The sequence below is a fragment of the Pelophylax lessonae genome (assembly GCF_965119305.1).
Source record: "Pelophylax lessonae genome assembly, chromosome: 13".
NCBI lineage: Eukaryota > Metazoa > Chordata > Amphibia > Anura > Ranidae > Pelophylax > Pelophylax lessonae.
This window is the reverse complement of record NC_138780.1, coordinates 128,112,931-128,139,919: the sequence shown is the minus strand read 5'-3', so window position 1 is coordinate 128,139,919 and position 26,989 is coordinate 128,112,931. Positions and strand designations below refer to the sequence as shown.

General features: G+C 44.8%; 1 protein-coding gene across 8 annotated transcripts in view; it reads right to left on the bottom strand.

Annotated features, from left to right (window-relative positions):
- The window catches only part of PCNX1 (pecanex 1), a 388,730-nt gene that overhangs the window by 31,671 nt on the left and 330,070 nt on the right, over window positions 1-26,989 (bottom strand). For all 8 annotated transcript variants that reach the window (XM_082275578.1, XM_082275580.1, XM_082275581.1 and 5 more), the window contains 6 exons: window positions 11,257-11,386; window positions 10,301-10,359; window positions 9,897-10,112; window positions 5,326-5,579; window positions 1,050-1,280; window positions 57-157 (listed from right to left, as the gene is read on the bottom strand). In XM_082275578.1, the coding sequence (XP_082131704.1) occupies window positions 57-157; window positions 1,050-1,280; window positions 5,326-5,579; window positions 9,897-10,112; window positions 10,301-10,359; window positions 11,257-11,386 (991 nt within the window). The remainder of the gene's footprint in view (window positions 1-56; window positions 158-1,049; window positions 1,281-5,325; window positions 5,580-9,896; window positions 10,113-10,300; window positions 10,360-11,256; window positions 11,387-26,989) is intronic.

Here is a 26,989-nt window from a genome sequence, read left to right as displayed (position 1 = left end):
TATTTTTAGGTTCTAGTATTAATCTGTGCTTGTCCTCAGAGAGGACTTCAACTTACCTAGACATGTGGTGAGAAGCTGTTCCCAGGGCTCTTCTTCCCAATATACAAAGGCCATAGCACAGAGTGACCAAGGCGGAATCTTTCTCTGCATCAATAGGCTAACAAAAAGCATTATAGTTGTCACATTGTAAAACACACAGCATGAATCAGCTATTTGCAAAATGTTATTAGCATGATGAAATCAAAAGTCAGTTTTTGATTTGGTGCCATGTGTTACAGTTTAGGTAAAATGCTAATCTAAACATAATACAATCTTACTTGGTAATATATTAGGTTCACTACTAATTTAAAGCAGCCATACAGCAGCCTTACAAAAAAAAAAAAAAATCTAATCCCATCTAAATCCTAACAATGGGCTTCTCTAATGTATTCCCATTTGGTCTGTTAAATATACCATGGAAAAGGCTTGTTATATCTGCTGGATAACAAAAAAAAAAAAAAAACTGTTGACCCTGCTAGAAAACAAGTGAGCTCATCATAACTTGCTTTGTACTCAACACTGCTTGAGATTTCAGTGCAACGGGAGCAATCAGCAGTGGTAAGCTCTACTCTGTGGACCACAGAACAAATCCCTATGTTCTAAAGATGGAAAAGGGGAGTATTTTAGTCCAAATTAGGTGTGAGCAGCCTAGTGCGACAAACCTGCTTCTACTCAGTGGACCACAGAACATGTTCATACTATGTTCTAAAGATGGAAAAGGGGAGTACTTTTGTCCAAATTAGGTATGAGCAGCCTAGTGCAACAACCCTGCTTCTACAGAGATACAGTACAGTGACTCGGAGCATGGTCATCCTAAGGCAGGAAGTATGTTACTAGCAGGATCAGCAGCAGAAAAGGAAACAAAAAAGCCTGAAAAAAAACAAAAAAACAAAATGTACCCACCACATCTCATGATTGATAAGCAGCAATATATAACACGTTTGTTCCTGGGTTTAACTGCATTTTAATCTCTAGTTAGACATAACATGTATAGGGAAAATTTATGTCACCTTTTCTCTCCGGGAAGAACAGTACTTGATCCAGTTTAGGTAACTTGCACAGAAGCTCTCCCGAGAAATGCCAGCCAATCGCAGGTCATAATCTTCATCAATATTTGGATTAAAAGTGGGGTCTACATCCACATAACAGTGATCAGAACACGGCCTAAGACCTTCTTGCATTGTTTCATTCGCTAACCACTCTTCCAATTTTGATGAGGTTGTTACATAATAGATAATGCCCTAACACAAAGAAATTGAATAGGATTTACTCAAACAGGATGGAATGATTTTATTTTTCAGGATTTCATAGGTTTCTAGATACCCAAGGTTATGAACAGCAAGGTTCTTGCCTTAAGTGCTTTGTGGTGAGATAAACCACTTGTTCACTGTCCTGTACCTGGCAACAAATTGATTTCAATGTGCTTCAAGTCAGGCATTGGACAACGAATATTAAAGCTGAGCTCCAGCAATGATATATATTGCATATTGGGCCAGCTTAGAATAATGTAAATTTGCATTTATAATACCTTACTGGCATCTGCGTAAGCTACAAATCACTACAGTAGCTCGGGCTACAGTGATGACTACAATCTGCTGGGTGCCATGCCATTCAGAGAATTTTAGAATCAATGAATGCAAAGCATTCTCTGGTAGATAATGGACAAGGTGGAGATTGTAAAATGGACAAGGTGGAGATTGTAAAACACACTGCCCCTTGTCTCTATCATGTACAACTGGAATAGACTAAACATATTTTGAGAAAAATGGAAGACATTCTTCTGGATGTTGTCCACGCCTAGTTAGCAACCACCTGGGGTTGTTATACAGAAGGGCAGCTGATTGGCATGGCCATTGGAAGACTGCACACATCACTGCAGTAGCTACTGCGTGATTTACACCTTTCACAGAGGCCAGTCCGGTATCACAATATGCATACCTACACTAGGCCAATCATTGAGTTTAATGACATAAAATATAGGAAACACTTCCACTAGCACTTATTTGGTAACATGATTGTTTGGAGTTCTTATCTACAAAATATTGCACATGAGGCCATACATTATCCAATTTTCTTTCCTGTCAGAATACATTTACTGCTGCCTGTTCTAACCGACGGCAGCAATTGAACGAAAAAAATAAATAAAACAGACAGGCTGGTTGTACTGAAGTCAATTGATAGATCTACTTCAATATAACAAACCTGCCTATAGATAGATCGAAATTCGGCTGATTCCATTCTTCTATGGTTAGGTTATACAATTTGTCAAACCAACACTGTTCCAATTACAAAACTACATGCTTATGTACCATAGGAAACTTTACAAACTTTCACATCTCTGTCAAGTTATTGGACAATCCACAATTAAGGTGAGCTTTCACAAGGTTTTCTCAAATGTTCCACCTTGAATTTCGGGTCTAGGTGACACTTGTGAAAAGTATGTGGGAAACCTTTGCCTTTAAAAAATATTGTCAAAAATAAAACAGGAATTTTGATTTACCTGTATTTTCCATGTAAAGCACCTACACAGATCTTGATTTCTCTATACCATAGGTTATATGCCACTACCTTCAGGTGACTGGACACTGGTAAACAATTTGCTGGGAGCCACCCCCAGCAATACCTATATTATAGAACTGCCCGCTCCGTGAAGAACAACTTTTTGTTAGCAAACAGTAAAGGGAGTGAAGAGGGGAGGGACCGGTGTCCTGTACTGTACTCCAAGAAGTGGAATTTACAGGTACATCAAAATTCCCAGAGTCCTAATGATACAGTACAGATTCTTAGACCATGGGATGTCCCCAAGCCATACATCGAGGGGCGGGAAGAGAAAAAAAAAAAGAAATACAGCAGCAACAAGCCCATGGGGAAAAAAAAAAAAAGAAGGTTCAACAGATCCGAAAAGACAGTCAAATCGCAGGAGCACCTTGTGGCCAAAGCACAGAACAACAGAGACTCAAACAGCCATCCGTCAAAATCTATACATAAGAATGGTGCTCATGTAGCGAATGAGGGACTGGTTTCCTGAAGGCAAAAGCCATAGAAAAAAGTCAAAATACCACCCAGTTGGGTAGAGGAGGAAGGAGCAGTCCCCATATGGAGGTACCTCCCTGAGAGGTACAGAAGAAGGGTGAGTTTGCAAGGGAGCACATGGCAGGCAGCCATAGAGGACAGTCCTAACCCCACCTATAAGGGAACTGTAATTTTTTGACATGCCTTCAAGGCCCAAGGAAAAAGCCAGGGGGAGCCAAGGCAGAACTACGGCTGCTGGGGGCAACAGAGAAAGGAAGGTTCCGTTCTTATTGGCTTTTTAGGCGATAACCTCCTTCGCACATAGAGAGCTTTGTGTGTGCGCAAGAAACATAGAAACATAGAATGTGTCGGCAGATAAGAACCATTTGGCCCATCTAGTCTGCCCAATATATCTGAATCCTATGAATAGTCCCTGGCCCTATCTTGTATGAAGGATAGCCTTATGCCTATCCCATGCATGCTTAAACTCCTTCACTGTATTTGCAGCTACCACTTCTGCAGGAAGGTTATTCCATGCATCCACTACTCTCTCAGTAAAGTAATACTTCCTCATATTACTTTTAAACCTTTGCCCCTCTAATTTAAAACTGTGTCCTCTTGTGGTAGTTTTTCTTCTTTTAAATATGCTCTCCTCCTTTAGCGAGTTGATTCCCTTTATGTATTTAAATGTTTCTATCATATCCCCTCTGTCTCTTCTTTCTTCCAAGCTATACATGTTAAGGTCCTTTATCCTTTCCTGGTAAGTTTTTTCCTGCAATCCATGTACTAGTTTAGTAGCTCTTCTCTGAACTCTCTCTAGAGTATCTATATCCTTCTGGAGATATGGCCTCCAGTACTGCGCACAATACTCCAAGTGAGGTCTCACCAGTGTTCTGTACAGCGGCATAAGCACTTCTCTCTTTCTACTGCTTATACCTCTCCCTATACATCCAAGCATTCTGCTGGCATTTCGTGCTGCTCTATTACATTGTCTTCCCACCTTTAAGTCTTCTGAAATAATTACTCCTAAATCCCTTTCCTCAGATACTGAGGTCAGGACTGTGTCAAATATTCTATATTCTGCCCTTGGGTTTTTACGCCCCAGGTGCATTATCTTGCACTTATCCACATTAAATTTCAGTTGCCAGAGTTCTGACCATTCTTCTAGTTTTCCTAAATCCTTTTCCATTTGGCGTTTCCCTCCAGGAACATCAACCCTGTTACATATCTTTGTGTCATCAGCAAAAAGACAAACCTTACCATCGAGGCCTTTTGCAATATCACTTATGAAGATATTAAACAAAATTGGTCCCAGTACAGATCCCTGAGGTACCCCACTGGTAACATGACCTTGTTCTGAATGTTCTCCATTGACTACAACCCTCTGTTGTCTGTCACTCAGCCACTGCCTAATCCACTCAACAATATGGGAGTCCATGCTCAATGACTGCAGTTTATTGATAAGTCTTCTATGTGGGACAGTGTCAAAAGCCTTACTAAAATCTAGATATGCAATGTCTACTGCACCTCCACCGTCTATTATTTTAGTCACCCAGTCAAAAAAATCTATAAGATTTGTTTGACATGATCTCCATTTACTAAGCCATATGTTGAACTCCTTTATGCGCCTCTGCCTATCATTCTGAACATTATGCACAGGCATATGAATGCCCCCAGGGAGGCACAGAAAGACGCAACGGGTGACCTAGAACAACACAGGGAATATAGGATGCTGGGAGATCTCTGGGCCAGAGTCTGCAAAGCAGTCATTATAACTGAAACTATGGTGAGAGAGGTAGACAAGTGTGCCAGGGGCACCCACACACCATATGTGGAGGAGAAACAAATGCATAAAAGGAAGTACTGAGAACAAAGGCCACTCAATTCTTAACACTCCTCCAACAGGACACCTTTCCCTCAGAACAGGGGTGCTGTCTGCCTAGGGGAAAACGGAACAGAGCAATGAGGTCGCACGGTCCTACATGTCCCCCATGAGAAACACACCCAGGCTGCTCTCATGTCAAGAATAGAACTGTCACATCCAAACCCCCACACAGTCACCATGGGGGATTCGGGTTGTGTTCAGCAACTCCCAGCAAAGGATTTGCTTTTACCTGAAGGTAGTAGTGGCATAAAAATCCATTGGCTAAGAATATATTCCTGTTTCCTGTATGAAACATTAACGATAAAAAAGTGTAACAATCACTGTAATTACAGTTCAGCGGTTAGATACATTTTTAGGTACACTTTCAACCCTAGGGAGTCTTTCCATACCTTAACATAATATGTGGTGAGAATTCTGCGGAGGTCGAACACTTGAAGCATGGAGGCTGCACTGTTGTCAGTGATGCTGTAGCCTTCTAAGACATATTTTGTCACCAAGACTTCCCATGCCAGCCATCTCTGCCCAAATGCCGCATTGAAAGACAACATGTGGGGAATGTGTCCAGGCTCACAGCAACAAAAGCCTTCATCCTCCTCAACACCCTCAGTGATGGCCTCTACCTCCCGCTGCTGGCAATAGGTACCTAAAAGTAGTAAAAACTCATTAGCTAAACTTGATATTAAACATCAACTAGACCCGTATAAGACAAATATTACCCCCCCCCGTTCCCTTTGGTCCTAAAAGATGGGGCATTTAACCTTTTACGCATCAAGAACAGGCTTTATGCACCACAGTTTATAAGGAACTTGAGCTGGAAGCAACTAACATGCTCCTCAACCCTGACTTCGGGCCCTCTTCAGATTTTTCAGTTATCCCATTACATCCATATCCGTTCTCAATCTCATGTCTGCAAACACCCCACAGCCAATTTGGGCATGACTGTCAGTCCTTTGGGTTGATTTTTATACGTACAAACTGCTTCTCTTGGAGACATCAAAAATACCTCTCCACTTCTTGGACCAGTTAAAATAGACCTCTAAACATCTCTCTCTCTTCCCAATGGCTTGTGCCAAAATACTTAACACTTACAGTGTTACCTACTGGTACTGCATGCCAACACTGCAAAACCCCACTTCTACCCTGACCCCACCCTCCCCACCAACCTGCTGGAGATACAGTTTGCAGGCAGACATTAGGTCACATCAGATACATATATTACATAAACTGTCTGCTTACAAACCCCTGCTATTTTCCAAAAAACAATCGCAGCCCTTCCCTCCCCCCTAGTCTCTCTTGCTTTAAAACTACAGTGCTCCCCAAGTTACCCAACAGTATTCTTCCAGATTCATATTCCTCTGCCCTCCTTACCAACAGTGTTATAATAAAAATATAGCCATGGATATACACATGGATAATGCTGCTGGCAGACTAGTGGTATTCTTCTGTTCCACATTTTATTTTGCTTTTTATACACAGGGTTATAAGTTGCTCTTGTGGTTTCTATTGTGACCTGTGTATTGATGTTCAAGACATTTTCTGATGTGAATTGTAATTGGTACTGATGCCATTTCATAAAGAATGCATAAAACCAATATAAAAGACTAACCATATCAAACTGAAACATGAACAATTGAAAACCCACTGTGTGTTTAGTCATGTCAAAGCCATATGAATTCTCTGGGTTTAGATAATCTGAACATATTGATGAAATATACTCTACAGCAAACAATTTTCTACATGATTTTCTGTGTTAGAACATAAAAGCAATCGGTTTGCTTTTTGAGCTTTTTTAAAAAAATATACAAATTTAATCCATAAATTACATTAATATTTTTAGCACTAAACAACTCAGTTTAGTATCTTTTTGAACCGGTTATACCTCAACTGTTTGCTATGTTAACAGACATTATAGCCAAACAGAAGGTGAAGCAACATTTCCTGAGGTTCTACAAGGATTTTTCTATTCTTTTAATTTCTTTATTTTTATTAAATAGTTACATGGTTACATAGTAAAGGTCCGATAAAGACATCAGTCTATCCAGTTCAGCTTGTGTGGGTGGGGACATATATAGATTTAGGTCTATACCATTTCCTGTATATTGCGTTTGCTAAGATGACAACCTAGATTTTTCAAATTATTGACACTCCCCATTGACACCACCAATTGTGGAAGGGAGTTCCATATCCTTATCGCGAACTGTAAAGTTTGCAATTACACCACTTATTGTCCAGGTTCTTTAAGTGGCCACGTGTCTGACCTGACACTGAAATGTTTTTTCCCTATGCTAGAATCACCATTTAAGTATCTGTATACTGCAATTATATCTCCTCTTAAGCATCTTCTACAGGGAGAATAACTTTATTGTATGTAATTGATTCACAGAACAGAGGGGTCCTCAAGTCCACTTTTAAGCTTTGCAGCCCTTTTGTGGATTCTCTCCAACTTCAGCACATCCCTCCTGAGGACTGGTGACCAGAATTGGATGGCACACTCATGATGTGGCCAAAACAGAGTTTTGTAAAGTGGCAGGATTACAGCTTTATCTCCTGACTAGATACCGTTTTAATGCATGCCAATAGTCTGCTAGCTTTGCTTATAGCAGCTTGGCATTGCATGCTATTGCTATGCCCATGGCCTACAAGGACACCCAGATCCTTTGCCATCAGAGGTTCTCCCCCTTGCATGTAAGTTGCATTCATATTTTTAGTCCCCAAGTGCATTATTACACATTTATCAGTTTTTAACTTAGTTTGTCTTCATTTTATTGAGGTCTTCCTGTAAGGTTTTCATATCCTGCTGTGAAGGTTATTACCATGCTTCGTTTTGTATCATCAGCTAACACTGAGATTGAACTATTTATTCTAACCTCTATATAATTTATGTACACATTAAAACAGAGTTGGTCCCAGGAAAGATCCCTCGAGCACCCTACTGAAAACTCCAGACCATTCAGAAGATATGTTATTTATCATCACCCTTCGGACATGCTCCTGTAACCTGTTTTCTATCCAGGTACATACACAACTGTCAATGCGAACAGACCTCAACTTGTAAATTAAGTGTTTATGGAGTACTGTATCATATGCTTTAGCAAGGCCCAGGTACACCACATTCACAGGCTTTCCTTTATCCAGACTACAGCTTAGCGCCTCACAGAATGTTAAAAGATTAGTCTGGCAAGAATGATTTTTCACAAATCCATGCTCGTTGCTACTAATGATAGTATTTTCATCAGCAAATTTTTGGATATAGTTATCTCCTCCAATAGTTTACATGCTATTGATGTTAGACTGACTGGTCTGTAGCTTATGGGTATACATTTCAGCTATTTTTTTGAATACTGGTATCATTCCGGTCAATAAGCTGACCTTAAAGATTAGGATTAATGGTCTAGCAATAACCTTGCTAAATTCTTTTGAGGACTCTCGGGTGTAAGAAATCTGGTCCTGATTTAGTCTTTTTGAACACTGGCTTATGTTAGTGATACTCAAGTTGAAATCCCCCTCATGTATCAAAAGTTCCAGATCTGGTATTTTTTGCCAAACTACTAGCATTTGTGAACATGCCTTTTAATTTTGTACTACTAGCGTATAAATATATATATTTTTTTGAGTGTCCTGAGGCTGTTGTAAAACTTTCAGCCTATGCACACTGGTGCTAGGCACTCTAGCTACACTATCAACACTGACCACAGGACCACAGTACAACCCCTTTGACCCTTGCTCACTGCCTGGAATAGCTTCTCTGTTCCCTACTCTCCACCAGCTAGTTTTAAAAATTCCTCTAACTTTTTGGCCATCTATAGATATAACCAAAAATAGTAGGTGTGCCTAAATATTTGATTTCTCCACCCAACGCACAGAATTTTCTTTGCATATTTGTTTTACAGTTGTATTCATTAAGTATATTATGTGTTATTCTAACACAGAACTGACAATCGCTTCAAGCTGCAGTGGTACAATCCTACAAAATTGAAGATCATAGGTAAAAAAAAAAAAAAGGGTCACATTTCTCATAATGCAGCACAAAAAAAAAAAAATGGATGGATCTTGTAAGGGGTTGGTGGAGTCTGCTGCAACCATTTCCAGATGGATCAGGCAGACCGTGGTTCAGGCCTATTCACTGAAGCTGAGGTCAGGTTCCTCCTTTCCCGGTGAAGGCGCATTCTACAAGAGCGCTGAGGGTCTCTTGGGCTTTTCGCCATTAGGCGTCGGTGCTGCAAGTGTGCAAGGCGGCAACTTGGTCATCTATGCATATATTTACAAAATTCTATAAAGCAGACATGTTGGCATCGGCGGATGCTTCTTTTTTCTGCAAGGTTTTGCAGGCTGCAGAACTTTTTTTTTTTTTTTTTCAGTTTCTCTTTGAGGGTGTAAATTTGGTCTGGGAGAACTCCAGTTTTTCCTGGTTGGCAACGTTTAGCCTTTGGGGGACTTGTGTTCATTTTTTGCGTGGTCTTCCCACCCCTCATAAATATACTGCTTTGGGACATCCCTATTAGTAATAAAGATGGAGCTGCGTCTGTCGATGAACGATAGAGAAATTGGATTTTTGTAAGAACTTACCATAAAATCATTTTCTTTGAAGTTCGACAGACGCAGCAACCGCCCCTTATACTTGAGTGTATGGGGTTTTTGTCTTCTAAAACACTGCTTGCAACTAAACTGATTAATGATAGCAGAGTGTGAGGGGTTTTACCAGCAGGGAGAGCCCCCATGGGTGTGGTTAGAATTTTTTCCTGCCTAGTGCCTATTCCTGATAGGAGGAGCATAACCCTATTAGTAATGAAGATGGAGCTGCGTCTGTCGATCAACGATCAAGAAATTAGGCTGAACCCTACCTACACTTGCATTTAAAAGTAGGACCCTCAGATTACAAACTATTCTGAAAAAATTACAGGGAATGAAAATCTGAAGCCTTCAGAATGACAAACAAAATATGTAATGATCTGTCATTTACCTCTAAATTCCAGGCCTCTGAGCTGAAAGGTGACAAGACCATTTCCAATTTCGACAAGATGGACCAGGGCATTAAGATAGTCTGAGGCCAGGATAAAACAGTCTCCTGTGTTGTAATTACCCCAGCGTCCAAGTAGCAGGTCCCCACATAGACTGTGCTGTAAAGAGCGTGTCAGATGCTCATAAAAAATTGAATTTAGGTTGTTATCATCTGACCCTAAACAGAGAGAAAAAGTTTCATTAGTTTACAAATATTGTTTAATAAGGAAATAAAATAAAGGTATATTCAACAGTAACACAAGCACTTCTTTAAGATAATATGCTTATGTTTGGTCTACAGGATGTAATATCAGGATTCAAAACCAGCCATTACTTGCTCCTTGAGTAGTAAATATATTTGCACACCTGGATTCCGGTCAAGCTGAGAGGCCAGTCGTGTATTTGAGTGATCCACACGTTTTGTGCTGCAATACAAAGTTATATTCATAGTCACCAGAAAGAATGGAGGACAAATTCCCCATATCCCTTTCCTGTGCCACCTGCAGCCTGCTCACTATTTATGAGAATACCAAACTACTGATGTACTTACTGCGTTATTCACTTACAAAGGCCCACCTAAACACCCTCTAAAAAAAATGTTGTATTTTCACAGGTGATCTAAAAAAAGGCGCAAATGCTTAAAAACCTCTCCCTAACTCTAAAACAGAATTCCAGTACCTACTAGGTAGGATACAAGAAATCTGCAGCAATAAAAATAGTGCAAGTGGCAGCCATAATTCAGAAATCCAGAACATAAGCACAAGTATAGTAATAATATTGTCTCCTCTGCACGAATGAGGATATTTCATAGTAAAACTTCATTTCATAGTAAAAATCTTACCTCCTTCCTTTATTAAAATGTAAAAACTACATTTTTTGTCAGACTTGCTCCAGTTGGTGGCACATGAAGGGGAAAATAGGTTTACATGCTGGGCCTGCCACTATTATTATATGTACAACATTGACCGTCACCCTATGGCTGGGACCACCGCATTTCATAATTTTTCAGAGGACTACAGGAATTCTGTAAACAGTAAATACTGTTTGGCCCTGGGTAGGCAAATTTGTGGAAAAACAAAAACCCAACCCCCCCCCCCCCCCCCAAAAAAAAAACGCCATGAGTCTGTTTTACCGAATATCTGGTTATCAGTGCAATTCTCTATACCATTAAACCAAAAGTCTTGTACATTACATGTGCCAATAATATGATAATGTAACTAACAACCTGAGCAGTTTATCGCTCATATCACGCAAGATTCGTCCCCCTCTCTTTTCAGTTTGCCAGCATAACAGTTTTGACTGTACATCTGTATTCCACTTACTTGTAGTCTCTCTCCCAGAACTTGACAGGCCGCACGTATGAAGTGATGAATATTGCACTCCCAAGGAAAGGGTTAAGAGGTGTTGAAAATAAAGCAGATACAATTGCCTGGACAAAAAGCATTGCAGAATCTAAAGTTGAGTTAAGGAAGGAAACTGCAACTACAAAGGACCATCAAAGGCTTTTTTTTATTTTTTTAAGTAGCATCAAGCATGCACAATTTTGTCAATATACATTTGTACACCCTCAATATACAATGTATTTCAACAATACCTTTCACAATATATGCAAAACATGAAATATTTGAGACAGATTTTTTTTATAATTTATTTTTATTGAAAAATGGAGATCTATTGGTACCCAATAATAATAAAACATATAACTACTAACATTTCCTATAATAGAACCCCCCAAAAAATAAAATAAAGGAAGGGAGAGAGAAAGAAAAACACACCTTCCATACACCTCACTCTGTCATTCTCTTATAAATCACTTCAAGGGTTGATGAATTATAAGGAGATTCCTGTTCCCTCTCAACCATCAGGATAATGAATCGGAAGAATATTAACTCGTGTTTAGAATGCTACCTGAACAAATGTAATGAGAGTCCTAGCAGAGGAATAAATTTGTTCATAATATAAACTAAACCTTATCGGGGGGAATAAATTCAGTCTGTGGACTCCTGACCATCTGTTGTACACTCCGAATCCGCCCACAAGGGCCAGACCTTCTCAAATTTCCTAGGGCAACCCTGGGACAAATAAGTAGCTTTGTATAGAGGTACAGCCTTATTGATTATACGCTTCCAGAAGGGTAGATTAGGGGCCGTGTCTGATTTCCACTTGAGCACTATCGCCTTCCTGGCATAAAAAAAAAATAAGAGACCCAAGAAAGTACGCATCGCCGTACTAACAGCCAGAGAGTCAACTAACCCCAGGAGGCAAACACCAACTTTTACAGGAACCTATATGGTAGTTAGGGTAGATATAAACTGGGTCACTTCCCGCCAGTAGCTACTAATTGGAGGGCACTCCCAAAAGATATGGGCAAATCCAGCAGGGTCACCAGAGCATCTTCAACAGCAAGAAGAGGAATTGAGGTATATACGATGTAGTCGTGGTTTAAAATAAATTCTGTGCACTATTTCAAATTGGATCAGCCAGTCTTTAGTCAATATTAGTGCTTGAACTAGGGTGTCCCAGAGATCTTCCAAATCTTCATTGTCCAAGTCCTGCTCCTCCGAACGCCACGCAGTTAACAGGGCATCTAGTCCCACACGAACAGAGGAAAGTAGTGACTTGTAGATCACAGAAAGTGATTTTATGAGAGCCTCGAAAAACGTTCTGCTTCTATCTAAACAAGGAGGACCCAAATTGCGCTGCACAGGCGTGTCTGAGTTGCAGGAATTGGAAGAACAACGCATTGGTCAGTGTAAATTTATCTTTCAACCTATCAAAACGTAAATAGTGCACTCCCATCACAAATATCTGAGAGGTATCCGATTCCTTTAGCAGCCCAAAGACCGGGTCTGGTGAGCAATGACATTCTGGTAGCATGGGATTGAACCAAAGCGGAGTTGATGGGGACCTTTTATCCCTCATTATATTGGGTTTAGTAAAGACAGCAAGCCTGGCCTTAATAACTGCCCTCAAAGCGACTGTAAGGGGCGGGTGAGAGACTTTCTGACCCCTGTAGAGGAGATTACGGAGGGTCTCAGAGGATCTTGAATGCACAGCTTGTAATACTACTGAGGCATTTGTGCCATCAGAGACAAGCCAGTTATAAGTGTGGGTAAGTATGGCCGCCAAAAAGTAGGTATGAAAGTCTGGGCAAGCCAAGACCCCTTGCGTTCAAGGTCTGCAAAAAATTCCTGCTTTGAGACAGATTCTTTAAAGGCAATAAGAAATTTTGACTTGCCAGTAAATTCTATATATTCCAAATTTTTTACAGATCCTGGATTAAAGGCTCATACCTTCAAGTGACTGGACAATGGCAAGCTTTTGAATAAACACTGCCTTGGCGTTTCCCCTAAAGCCCTAGACCACTCAGTACGAATTGGTTTTGTAGCAAAAAATGCAGAGTAACCAAGGAATTTAAGGGAGGGTGACCTGTACTGTACTCAGATAGAAATTTTGACTTTCATGTAAATTCCATGAGTATTCATAGAGCATGGGTTGTCCCTAAGCAATAAAGGGTGGAAAAAAGTACTGTGCAGCGCTAAAAAATATACTATATGATAGTATATATATATATATATATATATATATATATATAAAATAGGATTTTTGTAAGAACTTACCAAATGGCACCCTCTGCAGGAGCAAGGATAGGCGGATAATTGATTATTCGGTTAATACAAAAAAAACTTATACCTCGGCACGCCACTAGGGGGCCATCCCTTAGCCATTATCCTGAACCCAATCTGATATAAACCTCAGTTTGTAGCAAGCAGTAACGGATGGCAACAATCCCCAGATCCAAAAAAAAAAAACAGAGGGGCAGGGGCGAGGCATTTAGAGGACTCAGAGAAAATAATTTTACGGTAAGTTCTTACAAAAATTCTATTTTCTCTTACGTCCTCTGACAGTCGCCGCCCGATGGTATTAGCCTTCACTAATGGGACGTCTCAAAGCAGTGCAGGTATGAGGGGTGGGAAAAAAATGCAACCAACTCAGAAGGTAATGTAAACAGACGGGCCAGTAACAACCTGAGCCCACAGAAAAAACTGGAACAAATCCAGAAACAACAAAAAAACAGAAGAAGGGACAGAAAAAAAGAATGTCCCCTCCAAACAACTGCCACACTCAAAACTTTGCGGCCAAAGAAAGCATCCAAAGATGCCAAAAACATCAAGTTCGTAGAACTTTGTGAAAAGTGTGCCCGGACGACCAAGTTGCCGCCTTGCACACCTGAGCCACAGAAGCCCGATGGCGAAAAAACCCAAGAGGCGCTGACGGCTCAAATACAAATGGGCCTTTACCGGAAAAGGAGGAATCCGACCCTAAATAGAATAGGGCTGAACAATCGACTGTCTGCTTTACTCAGACTGCCGAACAGACTCCGTGGCGACAGGGAACCTTGACTGCCCGGACCACATCCAGGGAATGCAAGACAAGTTCCATGGGATGCTTGAGCCGCGCACACAGCGAAGGCTACACGATATCTTCATTGAAGGTGGAATGAAGAAAACCACCCGTGGAAGAAAAGAGTGATTGGATCGTAGATCCACCTTATCACCATGACGTATCAGATAAGGAGAACGGCAGAATAAGGCCACCAACTCAGACACTCTGCGAGCTGACGCAATGGCCACCAGAAAGGCAACTTTACTGGGGCAACACCGAGAGTAATCTCTCGGATGTTCTCGAAGGGAGGTTATTGCAACACAGACAAAGCCAAATTCAGATCCCAGGGAGGTAAGGGAGCTCTCCTAGGGGGAGCCAAATGCCGCACCCCTTGAATAAAGGTGCGGACCAAGGAATGCGATGCCAAAGGACTTTGAAAAAAAGAAGGCCAAGGCCGAAAAACGGACCCTTGACCGTAGTCAGCGCCAGCGCTGATCCAAGCCTTCTGCAGGAAGGCCAAGACCTTCGCCACCGAGAAGAAACTAGGATGAGAACCATGCGCTTCGCACCAGGCGATATACGCTTTCCAGGTGCTGTGATAAATCATCCTAGGAGGTAGCTGTACGAGCCTTTAACAAGGTAAGGATGACCGCCTGTGGAAGACCTCTATCCCTCAAGACCTGGCTTTCAACAGCCATGCCGTAAAAGCCAGAGACTGGAAAGCAGGAAGGAAGATCGGTCCTAGAGACAGAAGATCGTCTTGCAGCGGAAGCCGCCAGGGAGGTTCGACGACCATCTGAACGATGTCCGCGTACCAGGACTGTCGAGTCCAGTCCAGGACCACCAGAATGACTGACATCCGTTTCGATGCCAACTCACGGAGGAACCTGGACAACAGCTGAATCGGAGGAAAGGCATACATCAGCCGATAGCGGTGCCAAGGCACAACCAGCACATCCGCCAGAGGATCGCAAGTTCTGGCCACGAATCCTTTCCACCTATTTGTTGAGACGGGACGTGACAGATCCACGTCCGGAATCCCCCACCGGGCCCACAGGAGGTGAAGCACCTCCGGATGCAGGGACCATTCCCCCTGGTCCCAAGGCTGGCTACTCAGATAGTCCGCCTGCCAGTTTTCCACACCCAGAATGTGAACAGTCGAAATCGCTGGTACAAGCGATAGGTCCCAAGACAGGATCTCGGCCACTGCCTTGGCCGTCCGGGCACCCCTGGTGCCCCCTTGGTGATTGATATAAGCCACAGCCATGGCATTGTCCGGCCGTACCCGGAACGGACACCCCTGAAGCAGAGATGACCAACGGAACAGACAAAACTCAATCGCTCGCAGCTCCATGACATTCATCGGCAAGGAAGTCTCCACCGCCGACCATATCGCCTGGGCCAAAAGCGCGCCCAGAACTGCTTCCCAGCCCAACAGGCTGGCATCGGTGGTGAGAATCGTCCACAACAGAGGCCGGAAGGTCAGGCCCTGCGACAAGGTCGGTGACCGGAGCCACCACAAAAGTTTCGACCGAACCGGACGACTCAGAGAAATCTTCCTGACCAAGGACGGAGACGTCCTGTCCCACCTGTAAAGGATCTCCGCTTGCAAAGTTCCGTTGTGAAATTGAGCAAACGGAACTGCTTCGAAAGCCGAAACCATCAGGCCCAGAGCCCACATGCAGTTCCGCAAGTAGGAGAGATCGTTGTCCCTGAGGGACCTGACTTCGTCCCGCAGAGATCCGAGTTTTTCCTCCAGAAGAAAAAAAACTAGAGCTTGAGTAAAGTCCAGGACCATCCCCAGGTACTGAAGACGATTTGAAGGAGGCAGTGCCGACTCTTGAAGATTGATGGTCCACCTGAACTCCTGGAGTGTCTGAACCGTCACGGCCAGATCGCTCGCTAAGGTCACACATGAGTTCGACCTTAATAAAAAGGTCTTCCAGGTAACCGAGTACCACAATGCCCCCTAAACGCAGCAAAGCTAGAACCGGAGACAACACCTTGGTGAGAACCCTGGGAGCCGAAGCGAGACCGAAAGGTAAACGCCACAAACTGATAGTGCTCCCCAGTCAACGTGAAGTGGACATATCTCCGAGGACCCTCGAAATTAGGGATGCGCAGATACGCATCCTTCAAGGCGATGGGGGCCAGGAAGTCCCTGGGCTTCAACGATGTGACCATCGACCAGAGGGACCCCGTCCTGAACTTCTGCACCCGCACAAAGCGGTTCAGAGACCTCAAATCCAGAATCAGACGCACCTTGCCACCCTTTTTTGGGCACCGTGAACAGGTTGGAGTAAAACCCTCAAAACCTTTTCCATGAAGGAACGGGTACAGGGACGGACTGAGCGGTCGGGCACTTCGGACGTGGTCCGAGGGCCCGGCCGGGAAGCTCGGTCAGGAAGGCGACACGCCGCCCACTAAATCATTAATTCACCCGATGTGGTCTCAGAGACCGCATCGGGTTATCGGGGCCCGGCAGCCAGCGCTCTGGAAGTGGGAGGAGAGGAGAGGAGGGGCCTGGTGGCCATCGCTATGGAGGTGAGAGGAGGGGAGGGGACCGGTGTTATGGAAGTGGGAGGAGGGGAGGGGCCCTGCAGCCTTTGCTGTGGAAGTGAGGGGAAGGGCCCTGCAGCCTTCGCTGTGGAAGTGAGGGGAAGGGCCCTGCAGCCTTTGCTGTGGAAGTGAGAGGAGGGGAGGGGCCCGGCATCAGGTGTACATTGGCGCTTTGGAAGTGGGAGGAGGGGAGGGGCCCTGCGGACGGCGCTGCTTCCATGGGAGGAGGGGCCTGGCTGGGGTTTCCATGGTGTCCTCAGTGAGCTGGGGCGCGTCGGCGTCAATGTCACGATGTCCACAAGTAGGTGATTTCTCTCAGTAGCAAGCCCAACTAAATGCCAGATCCACTGACACCAATATGTGATCTCCCCCAAATTCACCATGGTACAGCAGTGGCGAATTTGGGGGAGATCACATATTGGTGGGGGTATCAGTGGTGAATTGTGTGGTTGGGGGGTATGACACAGTGGTGAATTTGGGGGGGGAGATCACATATTGGTGGGGATGTCAGTGGTTGTGTGTGTGTGTGTGTGTGTGTGTGTGTGTGTGTGTGTGTGTGTGTGGGGGGGGGGGGGGGGGGTTGACACACCACTGACACCCCCACCAATATGTAATCTCACCAAATTCCCCACTGCGGTGTCATCCCCCACCACCCCACACATTTCACCACTGTCACCCCCCCCCCCCAACATGTGATCTCCCCACCAAATTCACCGCCACTGTATCAACCCCCCCCCCCCCCCCCCCACACACACACAATTCACCACTGATCTCCTCACCAAATTCCCCACTGCTGTGTCATTCGGGGGAAATGACAGCAGTTGTGAATTTGGTAAGGAGATCAGTGGTGAATTGTGTGTTGGGGGGGGGTTATGATACAGTGGTGGTGTAGGCCCCCTCCTGCCAAACCACACAATTCACCACTGACACCCCCGACTCTAATATGTGATCTCCCCACCAAATTCACCACTGCTGTGGCACCCTCCCCCCCTTTACACCACACAATTCACTACTGACACCCCACCAATATGTGATCTCCCCACCAAATTCACCACCGGTCTCATTCCCCACCACACAATTCACCACTGACACTCCGGGCTGATGATTCAGCACTGCCCCCCCCCCCCACACCAATATATGATCTCCCCCCAAATTCAGCACCACACTGTGATCCCCCCCAGACCTGATCATTCACTACTACCCCCGCCTCCAATATGTGATCCCCTTCAGACCTGAGCATTCACTACTACCTATTCCCTTCCCCTGCCAATTCACTGTCACCCCATTCCCAACCTCCACTGATACTACCTGACTTTATATTGGTGTATCCATAACATCCTATTCCATCAGTCCCTTTAAATGCAACACCATCTGTCATACTGCAAATACCACTTATAGGTGTCTGCAGAAAAATGCATATGTGACCCCCCCCACCCCCAGACCTGGTAATTCTCCACTGCCTAATCCCCCTCCCCCCGCTACAATGTGATTCTCCCCCTGACTTAACAATTCACTATTGCACCTCACCCCCATTGCCACTATTTAATTCCCCCCCTCACTTTAACCACTTCAGCCCCGGAAGATTTTGCCCCCTTCCTGACCGGGCCCTATTTGCAATTCGGCACTGCGTTACTTTTACGGACAATTGCGCAGTCGTGCGACGCTGTACCAAACAAATTGACGTCCTTTTTTTCCTACAAATAGAGCTTTCTTTTGGTGGTAATTGATCACCTATGCGATTTTTATTTTTTGAGCTATAAACAAAAAAAGCGACAATTCTGGAAAAAAAAAAAAAAAAAAAAAAAAACAAACAATATTTTTCACATTCTGCTATATGACATTCTCAAAAAAAAAAAAAAAAAAAAAAATTAAAAATCTAAATTTAACATTTTACGCCAATTTGTTTTCTGCTAGATATTTTTGGTAAAAACAAAAAATTCGCAATAAACGTATTTTAATTTGGTTTGCGCAAAAGTTATCCCATCTACTAACTACGGGAAAGATTTATGTAATTTTTATTGTTTTTTTTCTTTTTTTTTTACTAGTAATGTCGGCGATCTGCGATTTTTTGCGGGACTGCGACATTGCGAACAGATCGGACCCCTGACATTTTTGACACTTTTCGGGGGACCAGTGACATTACAGTAATCAGTGCTAAAAAATGCACTGTTACTGTAATATAATGCCATTGGCAGGGAAGGGGTTAATACTGTTGGTGATCAAGGGCTTAAATGTAAGCCTAGGGGAGTGATTCTAACGGTGGGGGAGTTGGGCTTGTGAAATGATCAGAGACATGCAATCCTATATAGAAGGATCACATGGGCTCTGTGATCATTCCAGGGAGAAGGAGGGTCGGCTGTGTTTACAACAGCTGACCGCTCTTTTCTCTTAGCGGGGAGAGATTGCAGGTGTCAGGCGGCAATCGGAGCCGCCTGACACACGTCCTGGCTTCTCCGCTGACGAGCGGGGGCGGGAGTGCGCCGGCAGCGGGGCGTGCTCGCCCCCTAGACTCCCCAGAGCGACCGCCGTACATGTACGGCGATTGGCCTGGGAGTGGCTGCCTGCCACAGTACATCTGCGGCGGGCATTCGGCAAGCGGTTAAACCAGGACACACATTAATTACACAGGTTCTGTGACTGATTAAGGTGGTAATTAAACTAATTTGGTGCCTTATGTGCATTTTATTAGCCTCAGAACCCATGTAATTCATATGTGTCCCTGGATTAAAGGGATGAGGTGGCATCCTTAGTCCAGCTAGACCTGGCAATTTACCATTGTAATGCTATGGTTTTGTCTATTTATGATTTTGTAATGCACTGGTCTTGGTTTGTCTGTTTATTATTGGTAATGTACTTGTCTTGGTTTGTGATTTATTTTGCACAGTTTGGTTTTTTCATTCGTTATTTATATTGCACTGGTTTATAAATTATTGCACTTTTGTTGCTTGTGTCTAAAGATTGTGTAGGGTGTGGCTGGAGGCGGGATGTGGGTGTGGCTGGAGGCGGGATGTGGGTGTGGCTGGAGGTGGGACAAGGGTGTGGCTGGAGGCAGGACATGGGTGGGGCCTGAAAGGGGGACCTTAATTTATTTTGCCCGGGGGCCCTGAGGGTTTCTCAGTCCGCCCCTAAACGGGTACAATGACTCCTTAGGCAAGCAGATCGTGCACTGCCCCCATGAGATCTCTGAGACGATCGGGGGACAGTTGAAAATTGGGCGGGAAGAACCTGTCTGCGGGGCGAGATCGAAACTCGATCCAATACCCTGAACAAATCGGCTTGTGAACCCACTTGTCCTGAATGCCGGACAACCAGGGTTCCTAAAAACAACGCAGACGTCCCCCCACCCCGACAACGGGCGAGGACGTCCCTTCAGGAGGAGGTGGACTGGTGCACCGAGCCAGACTGAACGGCTTTTGGCTTGCCTGTCCATGGTTTCTTGTGGCCACCGGAAGAGTCTACCCTTCTCCTGCGTCCCAAAGGCACGAAAGGAACTACGCTGAGTCTTGAAGGAGGGCCCCCACGCCGCGAGCGGGGGGGGGGGGGCTTACCCTTAGTTACCTGGGGAAACTCTTACCTCCAGTGAGCCCTTACACAACTCATCCAGAGTATCCCCAAAAAGACGACCCCCCCCCCCACATAGGGGACCTCAGATACCGTCTTTTTGGACGCGTCAGCTGACCAGCTCTTCAACCAGGTAATGCGGTGGACTGCGACCCCTATAGCGCCCAAGGCTGCGTCGCACAAGAACATCCCAGTCTGGGTGATCCAATCCACCATGACAAGGGCAGGCGGAGAGGTCGACTCTGCCACCAGAGTGCTGCGAAGTACCTTGGATCATGTCGGGAGAACCTGAGAGTCCATCACCGAGGCAAAACACAGGGTTTAACAGGGAAACAGCCAACATGATAAATGTGGTGGGCGAGTGCTTCCACACGCCTATCTGTCGGATCCCTGAATACCGGGGAATCCTCTACTGGCACCAAAGTGGACTTATACAGCCTAGACACAGTGTGATCCACTTTTTTGGGGACACCGTCCAACGTTTGTCCCCCGATTCCAAAATCGGATAGCGTTGTGAAAAAACACTTAGGCACCACCAACATGTGCTTAATGCACCGCCACTGGGCATTCACACTCCCGTGAAATTCCTCAGGGCAGGGAAAAGCTTGACCTGACTTCTGGGCCCTTCAGAACCCAACAGCGGACCCCCTCAGAAAACACACCAGCCACAAGTAAAAATCGTTTTGGTTGAAAAATGTCAGAAGGATTATCAAAAATCCCCCAGCCTTTTAGTACATTTCATCACAGGAGATGTGTGAAGGAGGAGGAAATGACCTCACGCCGCTAGAGGCCCAGCCCTCAAGCCCAGAAAAAAGGTGCCTATTGAAACTCTATGTAAAAAGGCACAGGGAAAATGGCCACTTGCCCTTAATAGGCATGTGCCCACATCCAAGATGGCGCCCGATCGGGAGCCTTGTGCAGTATCCTAAAATGGCTGCTGCCCTTACACAGAGTCCAGGATCTGCCCACAATAAACATGGCGGCCGCTCCTAACTGCGCCAAAAAAAGTACATACACACGTTCTGGCTACCACAGGGGACCCTCCCTCAGCGGGAACAGGGAGGGAGGGAGAAAACCCAAAGTCGGCCAGAAGGGGGATCCCAAAGAGACCACCAGCCCTGCTATCCCCTAAGAGTGGGCCCACAACCCCCCAAAAGTCCCCAGGGACAAGGTGGTATCAGTACTCACCAGTACAGGAAGCGGGCACCGCTCTGATACGGGAGACCTCCCACCCTAAGTGGGGGTGCCGCCAGCCAAGGAGGGATGCTGGCAACATGCGGGCGATCCGGGTTGAGTCACCCTCAGCGAAGACGCAGCTCCGCAGGCTCGTCCCTATTCAGAGGGGCACAGTCGTTGCGAGGCCTGGGCGTACCAGTAACCTGCGACGCTTGTTGGCAGGCTGGGACTCCATAAGGATATATATTTTCCAGTCCGAGGCCCAGCTCTGCAGTCACTTGTAGTCCTCCAGGAAAGGAATCCCTAACTAACTAGTGATAGTGAGAATAAAAATCTATTGTGCAAGGAAAAAACACATGATTTCAGAAAAAAAAACAAAGAAAACCGAGACACAAGGTCCCGGCCAGAAAGACCTAACCAGCTCCTAAGCTAGGCAGCATAAAACTGAGGTAATATCAGATTGGGTTCAGGATAATGGCTGAGGGATGGCCCCCCTAGTGGCGTGCCAAGGTCTAAAAGTTTTTTGTATTAACCTAATAACCAGTTATCTGCCTAGCCTTGCTCCTGTAGAGAGCGCCATTACCCATTAGTGAAGGCTAATACCATGGGGCGGCGACTGTCAGAGGACGTAAGAGAAATATATTATATATATATATATATATATATATATATATATATATATATGAAACAGCAATAAAGTCCCAAGTGAAATAACACAAATCATCCAAGGTGAAACCAACAGGAGAGGTAATGGTTAAGCATTCACCAGAACATGTGGACCCGACTTATAATATGATAAAAGGGTCAGGAAGACTCATGTATAGCCTGCAATTCTTCAAGCTGTAACACTGGATATTCGTTTGTAGTCAAGGGGTCAAGTTGAGATGAGTCACCTCTTTCTCTGCAGATCATATAAAAAGGACAATCCCAGACAAAACAAACATAGTGTAATTCCGCTTTAAACGATTTAATAAATGAATAAAAGTACACTTAAACATCCGGGATCAAAAAAGCAGTGAATGCAGGTATACAGATCAGGCAATCTGTGACATAATCCTGGCTGCATAAGGCTAAGTCCTGACTAGTTTCATCACAACTGATTTCTTCAGAGGTAAATGCCAAAATGTAATGTGGAGCCTTCTAGTATATATATATATATATATATATATATATATATATATATATATATATATATATATATATATAAAATATTTAGCTGTGAAATCGTATCCCACCTGTTTTAGGCTGCCCATCGCCGCTGTGTTGGAGTCAAAATGGCGCCGGCATGCGGTCCAAGCCTGGTTTTCACATGGAGCCAGCATCTCCCAGTCACTTCCGGGTTAAACCGGAAGTACAATAGAAGACCGCATCATCTCCAATCGGCTTGCCGCAATGTCACTGCATAGAGTGGAGCCATAAATACAAATGGGATACTACTAACTGGATAGAAGAGATTGCCCAATATTAAAACAGGCTATATCGATCCACAATATCTAATTAAAGGATGCAAGAACAATTAACAATACATGTAAAAATGAGTGAAGCTGAACATGCATATAATAGACTGACATCCAGTAAAAAGTGTAGTTCCAACAGAAAACACACTAGTGGATTTATTAAAATGAATGAGAACCCACAATGAAGAAAAAGAAGAATTATATTAAAATAATAAAAATGTTTAACATTTTTTTTTAAAACTTTTTATTTTAAAAAATTAAAAAAGAACGCGATGACCACAAAAGAAATAGCAAAAAAAATGGTCATATATTAGGGAAATCCATGCTTCAAGCTGTATTAATAAAAGCGTTGATATCCCACTCAATGTTTAAGCCATAGGTAAAAATGGATTTCTCTGTCGCTCATTGACAGACGTAGTCCTCGTTGATTAATAACAACTCGGGACGTCCCAAAGCAGTACCACAAATGAGGGGTGGGAAAATGGAAATCAAAATCCAATCTAGAAGGCCCAACCGGTGCCAACTAGAAGTTTTAAAGGCTCATCAATCACACGATGAGACTCAACTAAAATTCCAACGGAAAAAAACCCTCGAGGTAGACCAAATTGCGGCCTGCAAAACCTTGCGGCCAAATGAGGCATCCGCCGATGCCATCACATCAACTTTATAAAATTTCGTACCGACGACCAGGTGGCCGCCTTGCACACCTGGACCACTGACGCCTGATGGCGGTAGGCCCAGGAAGTACTGAGTGCTCGAGTAGAGTGCGCCTTAACAGGGAACGGAGGATTCCGACCCTTAATAGAATAAGCCTGTACCACCGTCTGTCTGATCCATTTGGAGATAGTTGCAGCAGATGCAGGCAACCCCTTTCTGGGGCCTTCCGTGATCACAAAAAGTGAATCCGTCTTACGGAACGTTTCCGTAGCCTTCAGGTATACCCTGATTGCCCGAACCACATCCAAGGAATGCAACGCATATTCCCGAGGATGATTGGGCTGAGGACACAAGGAAGGTAGCACAATATCTTCATTCAGATGAAATTCTGAAACCACCTTAGGAAGAAAGGATGGCTTCGGATGAAGAACTACCTTATCCCTATGAACCACTAGATATGGGGAATGGAATGATAATGCAGCCAGTTCTGACACCCTGCGTGCAGAAGTGATAGCCACCAAGGCCACCTTCTGGGATAATGTAAGCAAGGGAATCTCCCTGATATTTTCAAAGGGAGGTTTCTGCAGAACCGACAAAACCAAATTAAGATCCCAGGGTGGTAAGGGCGCGCGGACTGGCGGAGCCAAGTGCCGCACCCCCTAGATGAAATTCCGCACCAAGGAATGAGTAGCCAAAGGCTTCTGAAAGAAGATTGCTAATGCTGAAACCTGACCCTTGATGGTGCTCAAGGATAGTTTCTGCTCAACCCCCTTTTGCAGAAAAGCCAAGATTCGGGTCACCGAATAGGTACGTGGGGGAAATCCCACAGATTCACACCACGCAATATAAGTCTTCCATGTGCGATGATAGACTTTGCTGGAAGTCGCTTTCCTTGCTTTAATTAGAGTAGGAATAACTGAAGCTGACAGCCCTCTGTCCTTAAGTACCTGAGTCTCAATGGCCAGGCCATTAAAACCAGCGACTGTAAAGCACGATGGAAGATCGGTCCTTGAGACCGCAGATCCTCCCTGAGAGGAGGTCTCCAAGGAGCGTTCGCGACTAGTATGTCCAAGTTGGCCTGACCGGCTTGACGAGGCTAGCCTAGAATTTCCAGGATAACTGGAGTTCCCTCCATCTCTATCCTGCGGAGAAATCTCAGCAGCAATCTGAGAGGAGGGAAGACATATAGTAGCTGACACTGCCTTTACAGGCCGTTCAGCGCGCCTGTTGCGTCCGCTAGAGGATCGCGGGCGCGCGTTGCCCACCTCCGCGCCTTCCTGTTGAGCCGATATGCCAACAGATCCCCCTCCGGGATGCTCTGATGAAGACACAGATGGTGAAATCCTTGGTGATCGACCTAAGTCATCACCCAGATATTGTCTGACTGGATCCGAATCAGGCTGCCCTAGAGCTGCTTGGTCCAGGTAATCCGACAAAGTCTGATCGCTCTCTGTTCCCACACATTTATCAGAAACTTGATTCCTATCAGGAGTGGTGATTTCTCCTGGTTGAGCATAAGAGACCGAAGTCACCCGACTAGAGGCTCCTTGGTCCGCTTGCTCAACCGGATCTGATTCCTGGAGGGAACTGAGAATGATCCTTGGAAAAGGTAAGGAAAATGATCTGTTCAGGGAACGGGAACTATCGCTCCCTGTAGCACCTAAATGTTGGAAGGGAAGAATCGCACCGGTAGCAGTGATCGACACTCGATCTTGTATCCTGATCGTATGATCTCCTGAACCCCTTAGTCCGGGATTCAGGAAAGTCCTAGATCTGAACACCGGTGAAGACGTCCCCCCACCCCTAAGCCGGGTGGGGGCGCACCTTCAAGCTGTGTTAGCCTTGACTTCAGGTTTGGCTGAGTCAGCCTTTTGTTTGCCCGACCAGCGCCTCTTGAACCCTCCTAGAGGGGCTTTGCCTTTCCCGCTCGCCCCAGCGGATCGAACGAACCCTTTATGAGCGGCAAAGAAAGGTCCACGCTTGTTACGAGGTCCTTTCTCATAACTAGACAGAAAAAAAATGGATTTTTGTAAAATCTTACCGTAAAATCCTTTTCTCTTAGCTCATTGACAGACGTAGTCCTCGGTGATACACCACCTTCGGGTTATGTTGCCTCCACAGGAGCAGGACTAGACAGGAAATTAAAAAGCTCTGGCCACACCCTAGGGGCAGTCCCAGAGGGTATATCCTCTCTCTCTCTGCCTCAGCAAATCAGTTATGTGAAAAAGCAGTCTTTAGAGATTTTAACCCAACTCAAAAAACAGAGGGGCGGGGACTACGTCTGTCAATGAGCTAAGAGAAAAGGATTTTACGGTAAGATTTTACAAAAATCCATTTTTCTCTAGCGCTCATTGACAGACGTAGTCCTCGGTGATACACCACCTTCGGGACGTCCCAGAGCAGTATCACAACTGAGGGGTGGGAAAATGAAATCAAATCCCAATCTAGAAGGCCCAACCGGTGCCAACTAGAAGTTTACAATGCTCATCCTTAATGATGAGACTCAACAAAAAAGAGAAAACATTTTTTTTTTTTTTCAAACAGAAAAAAACCCTCGAGGTAGACCACCGGTCTCCTCAAATTGCGGCCTGCAAAACCTTGCGGCCAAATGAGGCATCCGCCGATGCCGTCACATCAATTTTATAGAATTTTGTAAAGGTATGTACCGACGACCAAGTGGCCGCCTTACATACCTGGACCACTGACGCCTGATGGCGAAAGGCCCAGGAAGTACTGAGCGCTCGAGTGGAGTGCGCCCTAACAGGGAACGGAGGACTCTGACCCTTAATAGAATAAGCCTGTACCACCGTTTGTCTAATCCATTTGGCAATGGTCGCGGCAGATGCAGGCAAACCCTTTCTGGGGCCATCCGTGATCACAAAAAGTGAATCCGTCTTATGGAAAGATTCCGTAGCTTTCAGGTATACCCTGATTGCCCGAACCACATCTAAGGAATGCAACGCATGTTCCCGATGATGCTTGGGCTGAGGACACAAGGAAGGTAGTACAATATCTTCATTCAGATGAAAATCTGAAACCACCTTAGGAAGAAAAGATGGTTTAGGATGAAGTACTACCTTATCCCTATGAATCACTAGGTATGGGGACTGGCATGATAATGCAGCCAGTTCTGACACCCTGCGAGCAGAAGTAATAGCCACCAAGAAGGCCACCTTCTGGGATAAAGTAAGCAAGGGAATCTCCCTGATGTTTTCGAAGGGAGGTTTCTGTAGAACCGACAAAACCAAATTAAGATCCC